The sequence below is a fragment of the Sceloporus occidentalis genome, unplaced genomic scaffold (assembly GCF_023333645.1).
Source record: "Sceloporus occidentalis isolate IW3139 unplaced genomic scaffold, rSceOcc1.0.p SCAF_291, whole genome shotgun sequence".
Classification (NCBI taxonomy): Eukaryota; Metazoa; Chordata; class Lepidosauria; order Squamata; family Phrynosomatidae; genus Sceloporus; species Sceloporus occidentalis.
The window spans coordinates 260,856-277,045 of NW_028317271.1; the positions used below are offsets into that span (position 1 = coordinate 260,856).

The 16,190-nt window shown below is 40.3% G+C and overlaps 1 protein-coding gene across 3 annotated transcripts in view; it reads right to left on the reverse strand.

Annotated features, from left to right (window-relative positions):
• LOC149275392 (E3 ubiquitin-protein ligase PDZRN3-like) overlaps window positions 1-6,412 on the reverse strand; it is an 89,205-nt gene extending 82,793 nt beyond the window's left edge. For 2 of the 3 annotated variants that reach the window (XM_089504776.1, XM_089504775.1), the window contains exon 1: window positions 5,699-6,412. In XM_089504776.1, coding sequence (XP_089360902.1) covers window positions 5,699-6,412 — 714 coding nt within the window. The remainder of the gene's footprint in view (window positions 1-5,698) is intronic. The other variant, XM_089504774.1, reaches the window with a different exon arrangement.
• Between the last annotated feature and the right edge of the window lie 9,778 nt (window positions 6,413-16,190).

Genomic DNA, 16,190 nt, shown 5'->3' on the forward strand with positions numbered 1-16,190 from the left:
CTCGACAAACAGCCTCTCAAATTTTGTTACAAAGACAAAAAGTTTAGCTCAGACAAAAGTTTGGTGAAATGAGGGGGAAAAAAACCCCAAAAAGCTACCCCTCCCACTGGGAAAAAAAATAGAATAAATTAATTCAAATTTATTTTTTTGAAAAAAAATCCTGCCTTGGTAAATTTAGTAATTATCATTGTTTTGTGCAGCTGTCATGGCAACGTTCCTGTTTGGGTCCCAAAAATGGCTGCAATTTCGTCCAGTTGGCTGACGACCCATAAGGTTAGTGGATAAGCGGTTATTACATGGCTGGCGAGTGCCCTCAGGTCAAGCTTTCAGATGGCCAAGTTGGACACTTTTATTTTAGGAGCTGGTAAGAGGGACACTTTGTATGAAGCATTGCTTAGTACAGTCGCACTAGAAGGATACTTTGTTGCCATACTGGGTACTATGTTGCCGTAGACTGGGGTTGATTAGGCAGCCGTGGCACTTAAATGCCAGCAGCCGGCAAATGATGAAAGCGCGGCCATTGGCTGCGTAGGTCCGCACGTTACATTTATATATTAACGCAGCTCGTGGCAGAAAGGATAAGTATGGGGAGCTGTCGGCCATCGGCCAACCATAGTAATATTTATCTAATGTGCCACATGGCCGGTGCTAGGTATGGGTGCCTTCTTTGGGAAGTATGGTAGCAGATGTCAGCATTGTTTCCTATAACCAAGCCCTCAGTATCATTGGGGGCAATTGTTTTCATTAAATCCATCTGCGAATCCTCGCTCACTAGCAGAACCTATTTCCTAAAGTACAGATACGCTTTAGCTTTCTAAATGTGGTTTGTCATCCAGAGCGTAACACAACAAATACACGCCATTCACCGTTTGAGGAGAATACCTTCCCTCTAGTGTATGACGTGTTCCATCTCTCCAGATTTTAACAGAGGGTATTGGTGGGCCAGATTTTCTTCTTTCTAGGATCTTTTTTTGGGTAGAATTCAATGTCTAATATCAATATCAGAAGAAGTGCATGGAGATTGGATATATCAAGTCACGGAAAGAGCAAAGCTACCGGAAATATTTCGAGAAGAGGACACTATACCCAAAGAATTCCAAAGATCTCATTCAAACAAAGACAGTCTCCCATTTATCATTATTCTCTGAGATACTACCTCTACCTAAATGAAATAAATAACCGATATCGCCTCATCTAGCCTCTCGAATAAGCAGCCGTGAGAAGGTCAGCCATTAGTCTTTCTAAGATTACATTCGACAGCATTATTAGATTTACGAATGCATTTTCAAACGCATTTCTCTTTACTTCTAGCTCCTTTAACTAAGTTCATGAGGCCACGCTGGCCAACCATTCAATTGGTGACATCCTATAGCCTCGTTAAGTGGTTAACAGGCCCTTGGAACTCATGCCAACGGTTTTGGTTTGCGTATCACTACCCATAGCGCGATTTAAACCCACAATGGGATAAAATGTTTAATTGGACTGGAAGATAAATATATTTCCACGGGTATTTCCATGGCAGATTGTCCTCTGAAGCTGTGTTATGTTTTACTGGAAACACCAACCGTCCGACCAGGACCTTTGAAAGCCACCGCTTAAAAGGAGATTTATATGTTAGTTCAACCTGAAACATCACAGCTTGAAAAGAAACCATGCTTTTTAGGAATGTATGCAGCCCCTGGAGTTTTATTCTGCAGAAACAATCAGGTTGACAAATGAGGTATTCACTGACAGCAGGGGATTTGCCCGTACAAAAGATCTGAGAACGGGGGCTTCTCATATACAGAAAACCTATTACCTGAAACGAGACGTCCACGAATCAATTTCATGGTAGAATACAGCGCATCCTCATAAAATGATTTTGCAATAATGTATTACATATGAAAATGTTCTAAATATGAAAAATTCGTATTTCATAAGGTATTTTAGAAACTGGCAAGATTTCACTACACAAAAAAGAAGTTTCATATACCAAGTTCTGCTAAAAGCCACCGGAAGTCCTGGACATAAACACTTTAGGCTCAGAAAACTCGCATTCCAGAAAAATTTATGTTTATGGAGGATTATTAGAGCTAAACAAAATATTCTGTGGCATCTACATATTGTTATTGGGAAGGAAATAGGAACATGGTTTGACTTAAAGGGGGTTTAGTCTCGGTGGGGCAGTGGCTGTGGTGGAATGGGTTAAACTAAGGACTTGGCTACCAAATGTCACACAAACCAGGATAAAGATAACTTGGGGACTTGGAGGAATTAGATTTTTTTGCTCTCTTTAAAGTGTATTGTAACAGTTACCATGTTTATTCTAGGTAATGATACCATATGCAGTGGAAGGTAATGTAGGAAGGTCATCAATGTACACGGGGCACCTAGGGATGGTCTTGGATTTGGTCCCCCCAGAATACTTCATTAGGTCTGGTTTATGTAGAAGCATTGGGCTTTTGAAGAATGAAGCCTCGGAACTTTGCCATATATCACTAACCACAAGATTCTGGCACTTTTAATAAAGATTGCTTTGCCCTCAAGAGACATTGAAGGAGGCCAACCTACAAGACTAAGGTCCAGCCTTCCATCATGAAGGTAATATGATACAACCCATCCTAAAATTAAATCTGATCCCTTTAAACTTCCATACTTTTGAACCAAATATCTAAGAACAGCTACAATCATTGCAAAAAATTAAGAATACCAGCTTTATGTACAAATAGATTTAATGAAGCCAAAAGACTTCAAGTCAACAAATCGGGTTTAACGTCCCTTGTTCAAGTCAAATTGCCAATGCGTTTCTTCCAAGCGCATTGAAAGGGATCTGCAAGTGACATGAATGATTTTCTTTTACATCTTAAGATGGCCCTTTGTGCCCGATGACCATTGTACAACACTGAGGATTATGTGGGCGCTATATAAGTAAAATATAATTACAGTGTTCTGTAACAAAAATCAATCTAAATGTTACACAAAAAAAATACAAACTATTTAAAAGCTCATGTGTTCCGCCTGTAGGACTTTTAAATGTTTTAAACACTTCCTGATCTATACTTGAGCAAGAGGCTCTTTATACAGCAGGAAGTAAACTGTGCAGCGGAAAATGTCTTCCCCCATGAACTCTAAAATCACAAGCATCAATATATCAACAAATATATTTGTAGATACAGTACATGCATATTTCAGAGTTCTTCTATTCCATAAAAGAAGAAAGATGTATGGCTTTATTTTTTTTCTGTCGCTGACAGAGAAATACCCAGAAGACCCATACTTGTATTCTAATTTTTCATGTTCTTCTTGCAGTCTATAAAACTCAAGCCGCTATATGGGGCTGTGAGTGATGATTTTTTTATTGCTAACTGCTGGGTTAACCCTCAGGCTTTCAGGAGGTGCGAGAAAACCAGCGGGGACTTGGTTTTGGTTACAACAGGAAAAGTGTTACCACTATCACCTTTGGTACAAATCAACTCCACCCAAGCAAGAAATAAACTTAAAATCGCAAGGCAGTCTCTTATCTAAATTCTCAATTTAAATAATGCCATATGGGGAAAAAAAAGAAAATATTTTTTTTATCATTCAACGTTCTATTTTGTAGTGTAAAATTCCAAAATAATTAAAAATATAAATTTCTTAAATTCAAAATACTAAGCAAACTCTCCCACACAGCAGGTGTTTTTTTGGTGGCATAATCTATTTTTTCTAAAAAAACAAAAACAAAAAAAACTCCTAACTGTTCCTGATAATTAATATTTTTTCAGCTATTTTTTCTTACAGTTGTAAATGATCCCTTAAATGGTTAAATGACTAAAACTATAAATAGCCCCCTCTACATTTCTATGTTAACCCAGTATGTGCTGGTATCTAGCAAACCAAATATTGATAATAAGAAAAAGTTTAAAAAAGTTGCAAACAGGAAATATTGTTTAGTCCTACATCGCCTGATCCCTGGCATGAAAGGTGTTAATTTTCCTTGTATTCTGTTATTACAGCACCAAATTCCCATTATTTTTCTTTTTAAATGAAGGCTTTATTTGAGCCAAATTGTTGCTTTTTAAAAAAGTTAACCCTTTGTGGGTTTTGTTCTTTTTTTTCGTTTATTGGTGTGGAAATTGCAATAAATTGTCCCAAGATATGTGGGATTTTAAGAAAAAATTAGGAATGGATTTCTGAGCTTGATTCTTTTTTTCTTTAACGTGGCAGTGTTTGTTTGACACGGGGCTTAGCTTTTTTTTTTTTTGGTTTCTGTGCTTCTTGCCTGCATGAAATATAGATTTAACCCTTCAACTACCAGGGTGAAATGATGCACACCTTCACCTGGTACGTAAAAAGGTTAAGGCAAGTTACAAAAACACAGCTGTGTGTCAGAACTCAAGAATAATTTGGTTCTAATTCCCTATAGACTAAAAGGAATAGAATCCATTAAAAAGCACAATGGGGGGAAAAAACTTTTTTTTTCACGCACAGATGTGTTTAAGATTTCCATATTAAGGGCAGAAACAATGAAATAAACCCAAAATTTCTTTTAAAGCCCAGGCTGACATTTATTTGCCCATTAGATAAAGTTTGAAAGACACAAAACAAAAAGTTTGAGGCAGATAATTGTTCTGTGATTGGAACTTAACTTCAACAGAGAGTTTTATCACCACTTGTCAGTTTATATCAGTAACTGCATCTATCTTGCTTATCACGCATTATAATCCTGATTAGGCGACCCAGGGTCAAAAGGTCATGGGTGATAACCCACTCGGTAGTGGAAAAAGTGGGTTTATAATATATATCCATATTTTGGGGCTAATTGTATTGAAGAATGTATATTTCGCATATCAATTCCATTTAATCATGATTTGATTTAGAATGTGTCAAACCAAAAAACACCATTTTTTTATAATGGAATGTCCACTGTAGCAAAGAAGTTTGGTCAACGGTAGACACTATCTAGAGAGTGGTCCAACATTTGGTCTTAAAAACCGCACCCAAAAAAGTAACGCTTACCCCATTTGGGAACCCAAAAGGATGATGGTACCTAAACGCACAGTATTTCGAGTGAACTTTTACTAACCCCATCAAAAGCCTTTCCTATAGACGACAGGAGAGGACTTAACAATCCAACAAACAGCATCCTTCCAGATGCCTCAGTTATGAGGGTCTGGAAATTAAGGCATTTGGTAAGGATTATAGCCACTGGAGAAAATAACCAGCCCAGCACAGCTACTGCAGGACCTTTGGGCAATCAGATCTGTCAAAGTCACTAATCTCCAAGATGAAGGACAAACATACACATTGCAGTTCACCGAGACATTGTCTTGAAAAGGCCATTCCATTAGTTATCCAGACAAGATTGGACTGTTATATGAGATGGAAGGCGGTCCTACCTTTACCTTTCATTAACTACGCTAATTGTGAAAATACCAATAGCCTTCTTTCCTGCTGGGAATACGAATTAGCCCCCAAGCCCAAAATCCCCTGGGAGGATGGTCTGAAGGTCATCAGTCAAGTTTACAAAGAAGTAGGTGCTCTAGGGCTGGAACTGATTTGCTACATTCTATGACCTGGCTACAAATGTATCATTAGTTTTTTATCGCAAGATTTTTTTCCATCGCAGTCTACAGGAGAATTGGTATTCTATTCCTGGAGTTACTTTTTTCTCTGGTAATAGAAACTAACGGACGTAAGGGTAAAGTGGACCCTGTGGGGTTATGAGTTTAAGTCTTACCTTGCATGGTGGAGCCACAACCTTGGTAAGAGAGTCTAGCCTTGCACTATACTCCGTGAACTTCTTCTGGTATCTCAGGGCTGTCATCTGAAGCTCGTTCTGCACAGCAGAGAGTTGGGACAAGAGGGATTTCTCTCTCTTGGAAGATCTCAAAGCTCTCTTTTTAAGCTCTGTCTCCAGCCCTGAAATCTTGGTCTGTAAGGCACTATTCTGTACTTTCATCGCTTTTAGGCAGCAGTGGTCCTCAAACTTCTGCTCCCTAAAGGTTAACATGAGCCCACAGCCCTTTTGGCAGATACCCACAGTCCGATGCTCGCAATACTCCCTCATGTGAGCGTCCATATCTTTAAGGTTGAGGACCTCATTGCACCCCTTGTTTCTACATTTGGCCGGAGAGTAGTCGCACATTTCGGTGTGCTCCCCCAAGTTCTGCAGCTTCACCACCTTGTCACAGCCCCTGGAGTAATTGTCGCACTTGATGTCCAACTTGAGGATCAAGCTCTTAAGAGGCAACACGTGGTTGAGTTCCTTGGCAGAGATCCGTTGGCACTTCACCGGGCAGCTGCCTTGCTGCACCACCCAGGGCAAGACGCAGCCTGCGCAGAAGACATGCCCACAAGGGGTAGTCAGGGGGTCTTCTAGGACCCTGTTGCATAGGTTGCATTTGAAATCAGGGTCCACTTCCCCACTGAAGCGATCTAGTTCAAAGCCCATGATGCTGCCCCTTGGAATGGCTTCGTGCTGGGCATTGGGAGATCCTAGACTGGCTGGCTGCAGTCTACTGACTCAAATCACTGCAGAGGCGGTGGGGGTGGGGAGCCTCCAACATATGTAGAGGAGGCAGGGACTTCATCCATGGAGAGGAGGGGCAGGGGACAGAACAGGAGGCACATGTGTCAAGGAGAAGTGCTGCACTTTTGGAACAGATCGGACAAACATACAGGGGATCTCTTGTCTTTGGGCAAATGTGTCGAGGACCCACAATACGCACAGGGGAGGGCTGGAAATTGTTGCCCCCCTCCTGGGTTCAGCTTGCCCCTGTGTGTGTTGTGTGTTTGTTTTTCTGTGCTTTGTTACCGTTTCTTTGTCTATCTTTGTAACCTTCTTCATTCCCAATAAACATTCTGATGAATACCTTCTAGGAGAAAAGCTTTAACTCCCTGTTGTCAGAACAAAAAAAAAAGTGCTTCCTCTGGTACGCAAATAGTTAACGTAGGGGTGGTTTTGTCAGTAGTATGTTTTGTAACCCACCGAGAGCCGTGACACTTAATCATGAAAACGCTCTGATTTTTATCTTTTTCGGTGCAAATGTGCACAGATTCACGCTGCCGTTAACTCTTTGGAGTGGGGCTATTCTGGTGCAAGGCTTCGATGGAATGTAAGTTCTGCTTTACAGAGGGAGTGGTAGATATATAGAACAGACTTCCAGCAGAAGTGGTCGAGCTTAATACTGAGGGAATTTAAACATGTATGGGATAGACATAAAGCTATCCGGACTATGAGACTGGACCAAGGGCTGACTGGGGTTTGAGTCTGGATGGTCCAAATGGTTCTTATCTCAAAACAGATTCTATGTTCCCGTGTTACTTTTTCGTCCCCTGATGCCCCTCTTTTCTAGGAGCTCAGAATGTTTGCTGGATATGAGGATATCACAGGGTTCTACAGCCCTAAAAGCCCCGATAATGTGTATAGAAACAGCAGGAATAGGTTTATAAAGTAAACTGTGTAGATAAAATGCATCATTCTTCTACATGCCTCGGTTAGAGAAATAGCTATCAATAGGTTACAAAGTCACTTGAACCTTCTTGGTAAAGCTTTGTCCCCTAGAACAGAACAACAAAACCAATTGGCAGTAAGAAGACAGACACAAATTCTCTCGTTCCTACGACATTTGGATACAGCGCTGTTGATGAGCCATGATGAGCCAACCATGCAGCATGTTGTCTCTGGAATTTCTAGTCATTTCTAACATTTTTTGTAAGTGTTGGCAAATGTGTTAATGAAGTGAATCTCCTGATTCATTGCTTTGCATAAGAATTGTTTTTTTACACCTAATCTCAAATTTGTCTAATTCTCTGGACAATATGTTACATATTTACACATATCGCATGGTTTTGACTGTTGCCCCTACTGGCAGAACTGTGTCACTGCACCCAGAGCCTGATACTAAATAACTGGAGTTTACCAGCTAACCCGATATTCACACAAAAAGAGGAACAGATGAAATTTGGGCAGAAGAGTTGTGTCCGCTTATTTATTTTACCATATCATCTTTTTTCAAGGTAACCAGAGAGCCAGCAAGGAACCGGCGCATTCATTAGCTTAAGACAGCATCTGCTCTTTGTTCAGAAACATAGAACTTGAAGGCTGATAAGAACCATTGACCCATCTGGTACACCCATCTCCCTTTCTTACTTCTTTGATCATCGGGATGGCTTATGTCTATTGGGGATCTTCTCGAATTCCTTTTGCCAAAGTAGTTTCTTTCATTGTGGGTACAATTTACTAACCCACCTACTGCCACACGATCTGTCCTGTTGCCCTAAGAAGCATTCTCAGAAAACCAGTTAAACTTGAAGGGACATTCCAGCATTCCAGGTTGGGATATCCAACAACAAACGCACATTAAAGTATTTTGCAAGTACTTTCATATGCATTATTCTAGGAAAAAATAAAGAAAAAATGACTCACCTCCGGGAGAAGCTGCAGTAGAACAGCACCTCCATGGTCTAATGTTTTGATTGGCTGCTTGACGTAGCCAATTAGTACAATGGGATCGTGTTAGAACATCCAGAGCATTAACCCGGAGCCCGGAGAACATATGTAAGATGATGTGTTCGGCATAACACATGTGCTGCACCGCAAATAGCTTGGAGTTGGGGAAAGGGGCAACTACGTATGAGGGTATTCTGCAAAATCACCCCATGCATTTGCAATAGAAACCACATGTATTTAGGAAATATATTTAGCATTTACCCTTTTCAGCTCTCTGTTCATATTTTTATAAAAACAAGTGGTTATTTCCGTCATGTAACAGATGCTGAATTCAAGGAGTTCAAATTCAGAAAAAAAATACATAGATAGATATTTATTATAAAATACTTGTCCTCTTTACAAATACCTTTTTTTCATCTCTGGAATATAAATCCACTTTTTATAAACCGGTGTCTAATTTCACCTCTGATACAATTTTGAAAAAAAAGAAATATATATATATATATTTGTACAAAAGAACCCCCAAGCTACTTAATTATCTAGATTTCTGAGCAAAATAAAACAGTTCTACATATAACCTGGTGCAATATTGTTTAAAGTAATCAGTAATACTAGCCGTTTATTATAATAATAATTTATTATAGTTAATATAAACATTTTGCCAGAATTGGGATAGTTTCATAACTTAACGCTTAAGTATAAATTGCTCTAATGAGGAATAATTACCGTAAATATTGCAGAGAATATTTAAGACATAAGAATCTATTTAAGTTTGAGAACATTCAGTAACCACATTTAATTGTCTTCTTATGGTTTAACGACTATTTGTTTTTTATGGGTAAAATAGAAAAAAGTATCCTTTTTATTACTGGGTATTTCCAAGTCGCCTAAAGAAAGAAAAGGCTCAGTGTGTTTCAGCTGCGTCATTAGACTAATAGCAATTATATAGAATTTTAAATACTCTGTATTTGACATTTTAAAAAATGTAAGATTTTAGTGAGAATAATACTTGACGGCCAAAAATTATCCCTGGGCCAATAACAATCAGTTCACATAAAGCTTCAATGGAATTTGGTGGCCAGTAGAACTGGGTGTGTTGTCCCCATATGGGAACCAAGAGCACCAAAGAAACAAAAATCACCAATTTTTTTCCTAAAAAGTACAAAAGCATTAAAATCCACTTCAAGAGCTTATTGCCTTATAACTGGAAGGAACAGGGTGAGCTACATAGATAACATTTTGAGGGTTCCTCAACCACTAGTCCATGGGAACAACTAAAAGGTCCCAGATCAACAGGAGAAGACAAGGACATCACTGAACAGAGTGGTTGATAAGTGGAACAGCCTCCCAGCAGAAGTGGTAGAGGGTAATACAGTGAGGGTAATATACAAGCATGGGATAGGCATACGGCTCCTGAATCTAAGACGAGACCAACGACTGATTAAGGTTTGAGTCTTTACAGCAGAAAAAACGGGTGACTAGACGGGGGCCGAATGGGTCTTATTTTAGCCCAATTCAAATAAAACCTTGAAGAGAAGATAACATATAACCATGTTTTACAGCAATTTTAAGGAACTCATCTCTGTTAAATAAATAAATACCATGTAATAAAGATCAAATATTGGGGCTGTGAGTGATGGAATCATTGTGCTTTCTCCATAGTGTATGCAATATTCTCATTTTCATGGACTCCCTTCTGCTTGGCTTGAGTCTAACAAAGCTTCTGCAGGTAATAATGACTTTTCCCCATACAGCGGGATGTCTTATATCTCTTATCTACATGTTCAATCAGTTAGGCCCTTCTTTCAAACTCCCCGACCACATCAAGAGGGCAGCCTGGGAGCCAAGGAACGTTCCTCCGCGGCCTTTTCCATTCCGGATCAGCAGAGGGTAAAGTTATGGGGGCCGCCGCTAACTAAGCACACAAGGGAAATCTTAAAAACCCATTGGTGCGGTTGGGTAGTCGGGTTCCTTGGCTGCATCTTCAAGATGTACAATCATTTTTTTTCAGCACAAACCCTCCAGTCCTACCACTTCTTCAACAAAGCATCCCAAGCAGTCTTACAGCATTTGTAACAAACCTTCTTTGTCACATTGTTTCCACATGACCACATATACACAAAACATCAAAACACATGATTCATTAGCAAACAAGAAAAAAAAAAAACTACTATAGCAAAAATGATGGCTTCGCTATTTTTAGGACATCACTATCCTCTCCATTACATTATGAGAAGCGTGTCATATTGTGTGTATTTTTTTGCTTCTGCTTTGCAAATGTTCAACATGTTTTTGGTATAAAATGTACTTGAATTTGACCTTGAAGCTGAATTCATTAAACAAAACATGTATATATATATATATATATATATATATATATGTGTGTGTGTGTGTGTTTATGGGAATGCTGTAATAGTTAATTCTAAGCAGATTTAATTGATGTTAAGAGGATGATTTGTAAGGTCTGGATATTTCATGAGATAAGTTGAAGTCGTCTTCCTCGTAGGTTGCCACTGTAGAAATTTTTACCAGTATGTGTCGTCCACCTGCTAACTTCTGCCATTTTTCAGATACAGATAGAGGTTTTCTCCTAGTTCTCTTTTTGTAGGTTAGTCTCTGCGACCAACATCACAAAGACCTTTGTTAAGTCCTAGAGAAGGCTTCTCTCCTCTCCTCTTTCCAAGCTTAAGAATGTATTAAGCAGTCAATGCAAAATAATACGCTAAGTTTCCAACTTATTCCAGTATTACAGAACCCAACAAAAAGGGATCTTCATTCAGATACCAAAATACCCAATGGCCTCAATTCCAATGGAGTACTTAGCGTGCTGTAATGACTGTGGCAATAGAGGTTCCATGGGCATCAAGTTCCTAAAGGTCCTCTGCAGTCCAGGCACCAGAAGGCTCCTTCAACCCATCTTTGCGTCCATACTAGTCAATACTGGAGGGTGCTAGACTGTGACATCATGACGGACTCTGGCAAAGATCAGACAAGTAGCTAGAGGAAGCCAAATCTTCCTGCACCTCACTAAAACATCATGGATCCTACACCCCTGAACACGTCCGCCATCTTGTTCAGAAATATAAATGGGGGAGTAGAGAAAAACAGAGGTGGGGAGCCATAACATCTACTTCATGTGGAGCTCCCATGGCAGTTAGACCACTGTAGATGGAAATTCCAACTTTGTAAGCACATAAAATAAAGGAATTGTTACACTACAGGGCCTTATATATAGTACTGACATAAGAATATATAAGTATATCCTAGAACTTCCTACTGATATTGCAGATCATTTCAGGTGTATACTTGGAAGAAGACCCCCAAAAGTGGCCTGAAAATACCAATAATAAGGAAATTATATATAGTCTGCATTGACACATACATGGCACAAGGGAGCCATCTGGCAACCAACACCACCCCATTGATGCACAACCACCCAGCTTACCAAGAACCCTCTCTGTTGGGAATATCAACTAAAATATTTATATAAATCATCTGGAGATCCAACCAAAAATTGACTACCCCCAAAATACGGTTATCGGTGGGCGATACAGCTGCGCCACAAACGGAAAAGCTTAAAAGCCACGAAAGCTCCTTTTCTTCTGGGAAGAAGTAATTAGGAACTTGTTCTAATGTCAACACAGTGGATATTGTCTATTTGTTTTTAGGGAAAGTATTTGATTTTCAGCCAAACAGGAGGTTAGTTTACAAAATAAAGGAAATAAGCCTAAGGGAAAACAGTCGGATTTAGTGGGAGGTTGATTAAAAAACAGCCAGTAATATAAAGAGAATATAAACCGTATCACAGAAAACGATTGTTGAGATTCGCCCGTTTATAAAACGTCTCTTTTTTAGCTGCCCCCTATGGTCTCAATTATCTTGTTTTTGACCTGCAAGGGGCATCTATGGAATCGAAGGTAAAGTCTTCAGCCCTTTGATTGTTAAATTGAAAGTTTACTTTAATATCTCTGAGGATGTCGGCGTTCAGGGCTGAGACAGACAGAGGTCCCTTTAAGTTTATGTGGGGTCCCTTTTAAAAAAGCATGGGGGGGTTCTGCCATGCCCCCATATGTATTTGCCCCTTCCACCTCCCCCCAGCTTTGTTCCATACATGAGATGTGTTTTTGGCGTGTGATCTATCCATTCAACTCCTGGCTCGGCACATGTATGTAGAGGGCTCCGGCTGATTTCTCTGGGTTAGCTTATAGAACACGTCAGAGATTAAACTTGACTCACTTGTCCTTGATTTCCCAGCACTTGGACTGTCTCTTTAAAAGCAGCACGGAGCGAAGCAGCAAATTAGAAAGTGCTTGCGCTGAAGACAGATTGCCAATTGATCCACTTCCTCCGACGAGTGATGGGATTATAAGGAGAATCCACGAAGCGGCGGCGTTCTTGTAACAATGTATCTCTTTCCGAGAGAATTAAAACGTACGGAAAGCTGGCATGGATCTAACCTTAACACGTGGCTGGGGTAGCAATCAGGCAGACGACGAGGGTTAGGTACTAAAAGTGACTCGGGTTGTCACCATAGCGATCGTTTTCCACATCATATATTTATTGTATATCAAATGTGCTAAATCAGTGAATCGGGGGAAAACGGGATAAAAGTGGAGCAGTTACTATAGCAACCAATGGAATGTTCCTGCTGATTTGGAACAAGAATCGCTATTTGTACATAAACCGCACAGTGTTAGCCAGACGTACAGAGACCGCTCTGTTCCAGGGAACGCTGCTCGGCAGTAACAGCAGGAGGGCAGAGATCTGAAGTTTCTTGGAAGGTTTGCCCGGCTCACACACAAGAGCCTTTCGAGTCCTCCGCCGCTCACCTTATAAGGCTGTTTAAAGCTCGTCGCAGTACGTGGCGCTCGCCAGCGCTCAGTGTTTTCAATTCTAACCCCATTCAGCGTAGGGGAGGAATGCAGCCGTTCAGTTATACGACGTGATTAGGATGCATTTAACTCCTAATTGTAATAAAAAATCTGCGGCAGGTGAAAGTAACGTTTAAAGGGACAGCTTAGGGTCCCAGGCAGCCTCCTCAACCAAGAATGCACTTTTTAACCTGTAGGGGAAAAGAAGAGAATTACTTTTAGGAGAAGCTGCAGTTCCAGAGCTGCAACACCCCCTTCGTGGTCACTTTTTTTGCTCCACTGATTGGCTGCTTAGAGTAGCCAATCAGTGGCAGGAAAGCATTAAAACAATGGTTAAAACAATGGTTAGACACCCCAAGAAATCTCTCAGAGCCAGGAGCTGGGGGGGGGGTGTTGGTAAAAGGGGGCAAATGCGTATTGTGGGATTTTGCAGAAACTTTCCATGCGTTTTCAAGGGTGAGGGGGCACTAAACATTTAAAGGAACCACTCAACTATCCTCGGCATTAAAGTGCACCTGAGTGTCCCTTATAGCAGCTGTACGGGTTAAGTCATGATCGAGCATACCAGCCTTGCATGGATACAATCCTAATTATTATACTGAAACTGGAATACTAACAGAAATCACTAGGAACTGATTGGTCTATTGGTTCATTTATTTGTTTCCGATAAAATCATGTAAATGCTCGCTGTAATGCTACCATCGGCGACATTATTATCCTTTATCGATGTTCATAAAGCATTGTGGCAGAAAAGTACTGAAAAAAAAACAATAGGAATAAATATTACTCAGCCCTCTGGTATTCCAAAGGTTAATATTCAGCTGGTCACTAACATAAAGCTGTCCCATTAAGTCCTAGTTAAATCACGATTTTAGACATTTAATGTAAAATGCTTCCATATGGTTCTTTTCATGTTGGGAACTGGCGCACCGGTCTATTAACAGAAACGCACAATAAATCAGAGCGGCCGCTTGGGGAAGGGGGTTCCTTCCCGTGAACCTTCGTGGGTTTCTCATGGGTCCTGATGGAATGAATTGGCTGAGCAGAGCTAATCAAACTGTCAGCTCTGGGGATCAAGTACAGAAACGATATTTTACTATAGAACTATGACACATTTAAAGGAACGGCTAAAGGGGACCCCCCGCCACGCCACCCAAAAGTGTTTCTTTTAATAAAGCTTTAAGCACGTAAGTAATATTTATTTTTAAGTCTTTTTTTTAACTTTTATTTTACTTACCTGGAGCTTAAATAAGAATAATCAGCTACCCATGACTTTAGCATCTTAATTCGCCTCCTGGAGCTCGGAACACTACAGTGATGATGTCACGTGTGACGTAGGACAGCGTATTGCCAAAAAAAATGGGATTTGCTGTCTTATTTTTGACAATACAAAGTTTCAAACAATTGGTGTCTAATACTGAAGCTGCGTATAGCCGAAAAGGCTACAAACTATTTTTGGCAACGCAAGGGGCTTCTGATGTCATCAAAAGGATGTCACTGGCCCGTTTGGTCCATGGTCCTGCCGGGAGAGGCAATGCTGGAGCTCAGTGAAAAACGGCAGCCTGTGCCCAAGTAAGGAACAAGGAAGCAATGACGCCGATGGGGAATTTCGATTGAATTTCCTTACACAGCCTGACCTAACACCTACCTAGTGACCTCTTCTGGTATTATGAGCTCGGAGACTCAACATGATAAGTGTGTAAGGTCGTATACGTGTGTGGCAATGTGTGGCATTGCATATACAGCTCTATGAATGACTGGTCGATCTTTTAGCCAGCATTGTGTAAGCCCATGAAACCGGATAAGATCTGGAAATTATATATACTGAGAAATAATTACTTGATTTTTTTCCATGTAGACGGTTAGCCGTTGTTGCTGCCAAGGGTGTCCACACCAGCTATAAGGTTTAGGGGGGCAAATACTTTTTCACAGCACTGTATATAAACAAGTAAATACAAATAATTACGTATAAACTTGTATTTTAACCCCTTAAGGACAATGGACGGTCCCTAAACATGTACGGGCTTTGGCATTAAGGGGTTAATAATGCATTCGCATCCACACAGAATTGGGAATTTAGGCTACAATCAGAAAATTCCTCTAAAATTTGTACATGTCCCTTATTTATAACAGTGGGTGGCCTGGTAACGTAACCACTTTAGGGCCAGTGTCGATAATGTGTTCTCACCATATTCTAAATTCTTAAAATAATACCAGTCCATGGGATGCCAAATGCTTGCAATGTTCCTTGTGTGCTTAAGACAAAACATTACTCACGCTTTGTATTAAGACGTGTAATTGCTGGTAATTTGTCACTGTTAAGCTATTTAGGGCCGAGGTATGTCAGCAGCAGGGAGATAAGATAAGCCCGGTTGGAGTGCTAGTTAACATTGTATCATAATCTTTTAACCTCTTGTTCTGCGACAAGGGACACGTAACCTCTGTGTCCAGCTGTTGGGGGCTATTCTTGGCATCCAGACAGAGAGCCAATGGCCTCCACACGGGATACATTGTGTCGTGAAGGATCGTCGGTCATTATGGGACGGCAACAGTTAAGCCAGTGTTAGGAAGAATGGAAGTGTGTTGGTGTGTTAGCGAGATGATGTGTGTTTATATGGCTGTCCTGTTGTGGTTTGTGCAATTTACTAAATTACTGGTCCTGATTTTAAACATAACAGCCTGGAACGGCGCTTGGAACAAAAAAAGCCCCATTCACTCTGGCAAACAGAGGCAATAAATCACCATTTCACACAGTCCCCCCATTCTATTGGAACATAATCCAACTATTTTATATTATAGCCATGAATATGAAATATCGCAAGGAAGTGGGGATGTTTTAAATAAGAAATTTTATAAAAATCCGCATAGTATTTTTGTTTCTTGAACAGCATGACCCATCAAGCAAC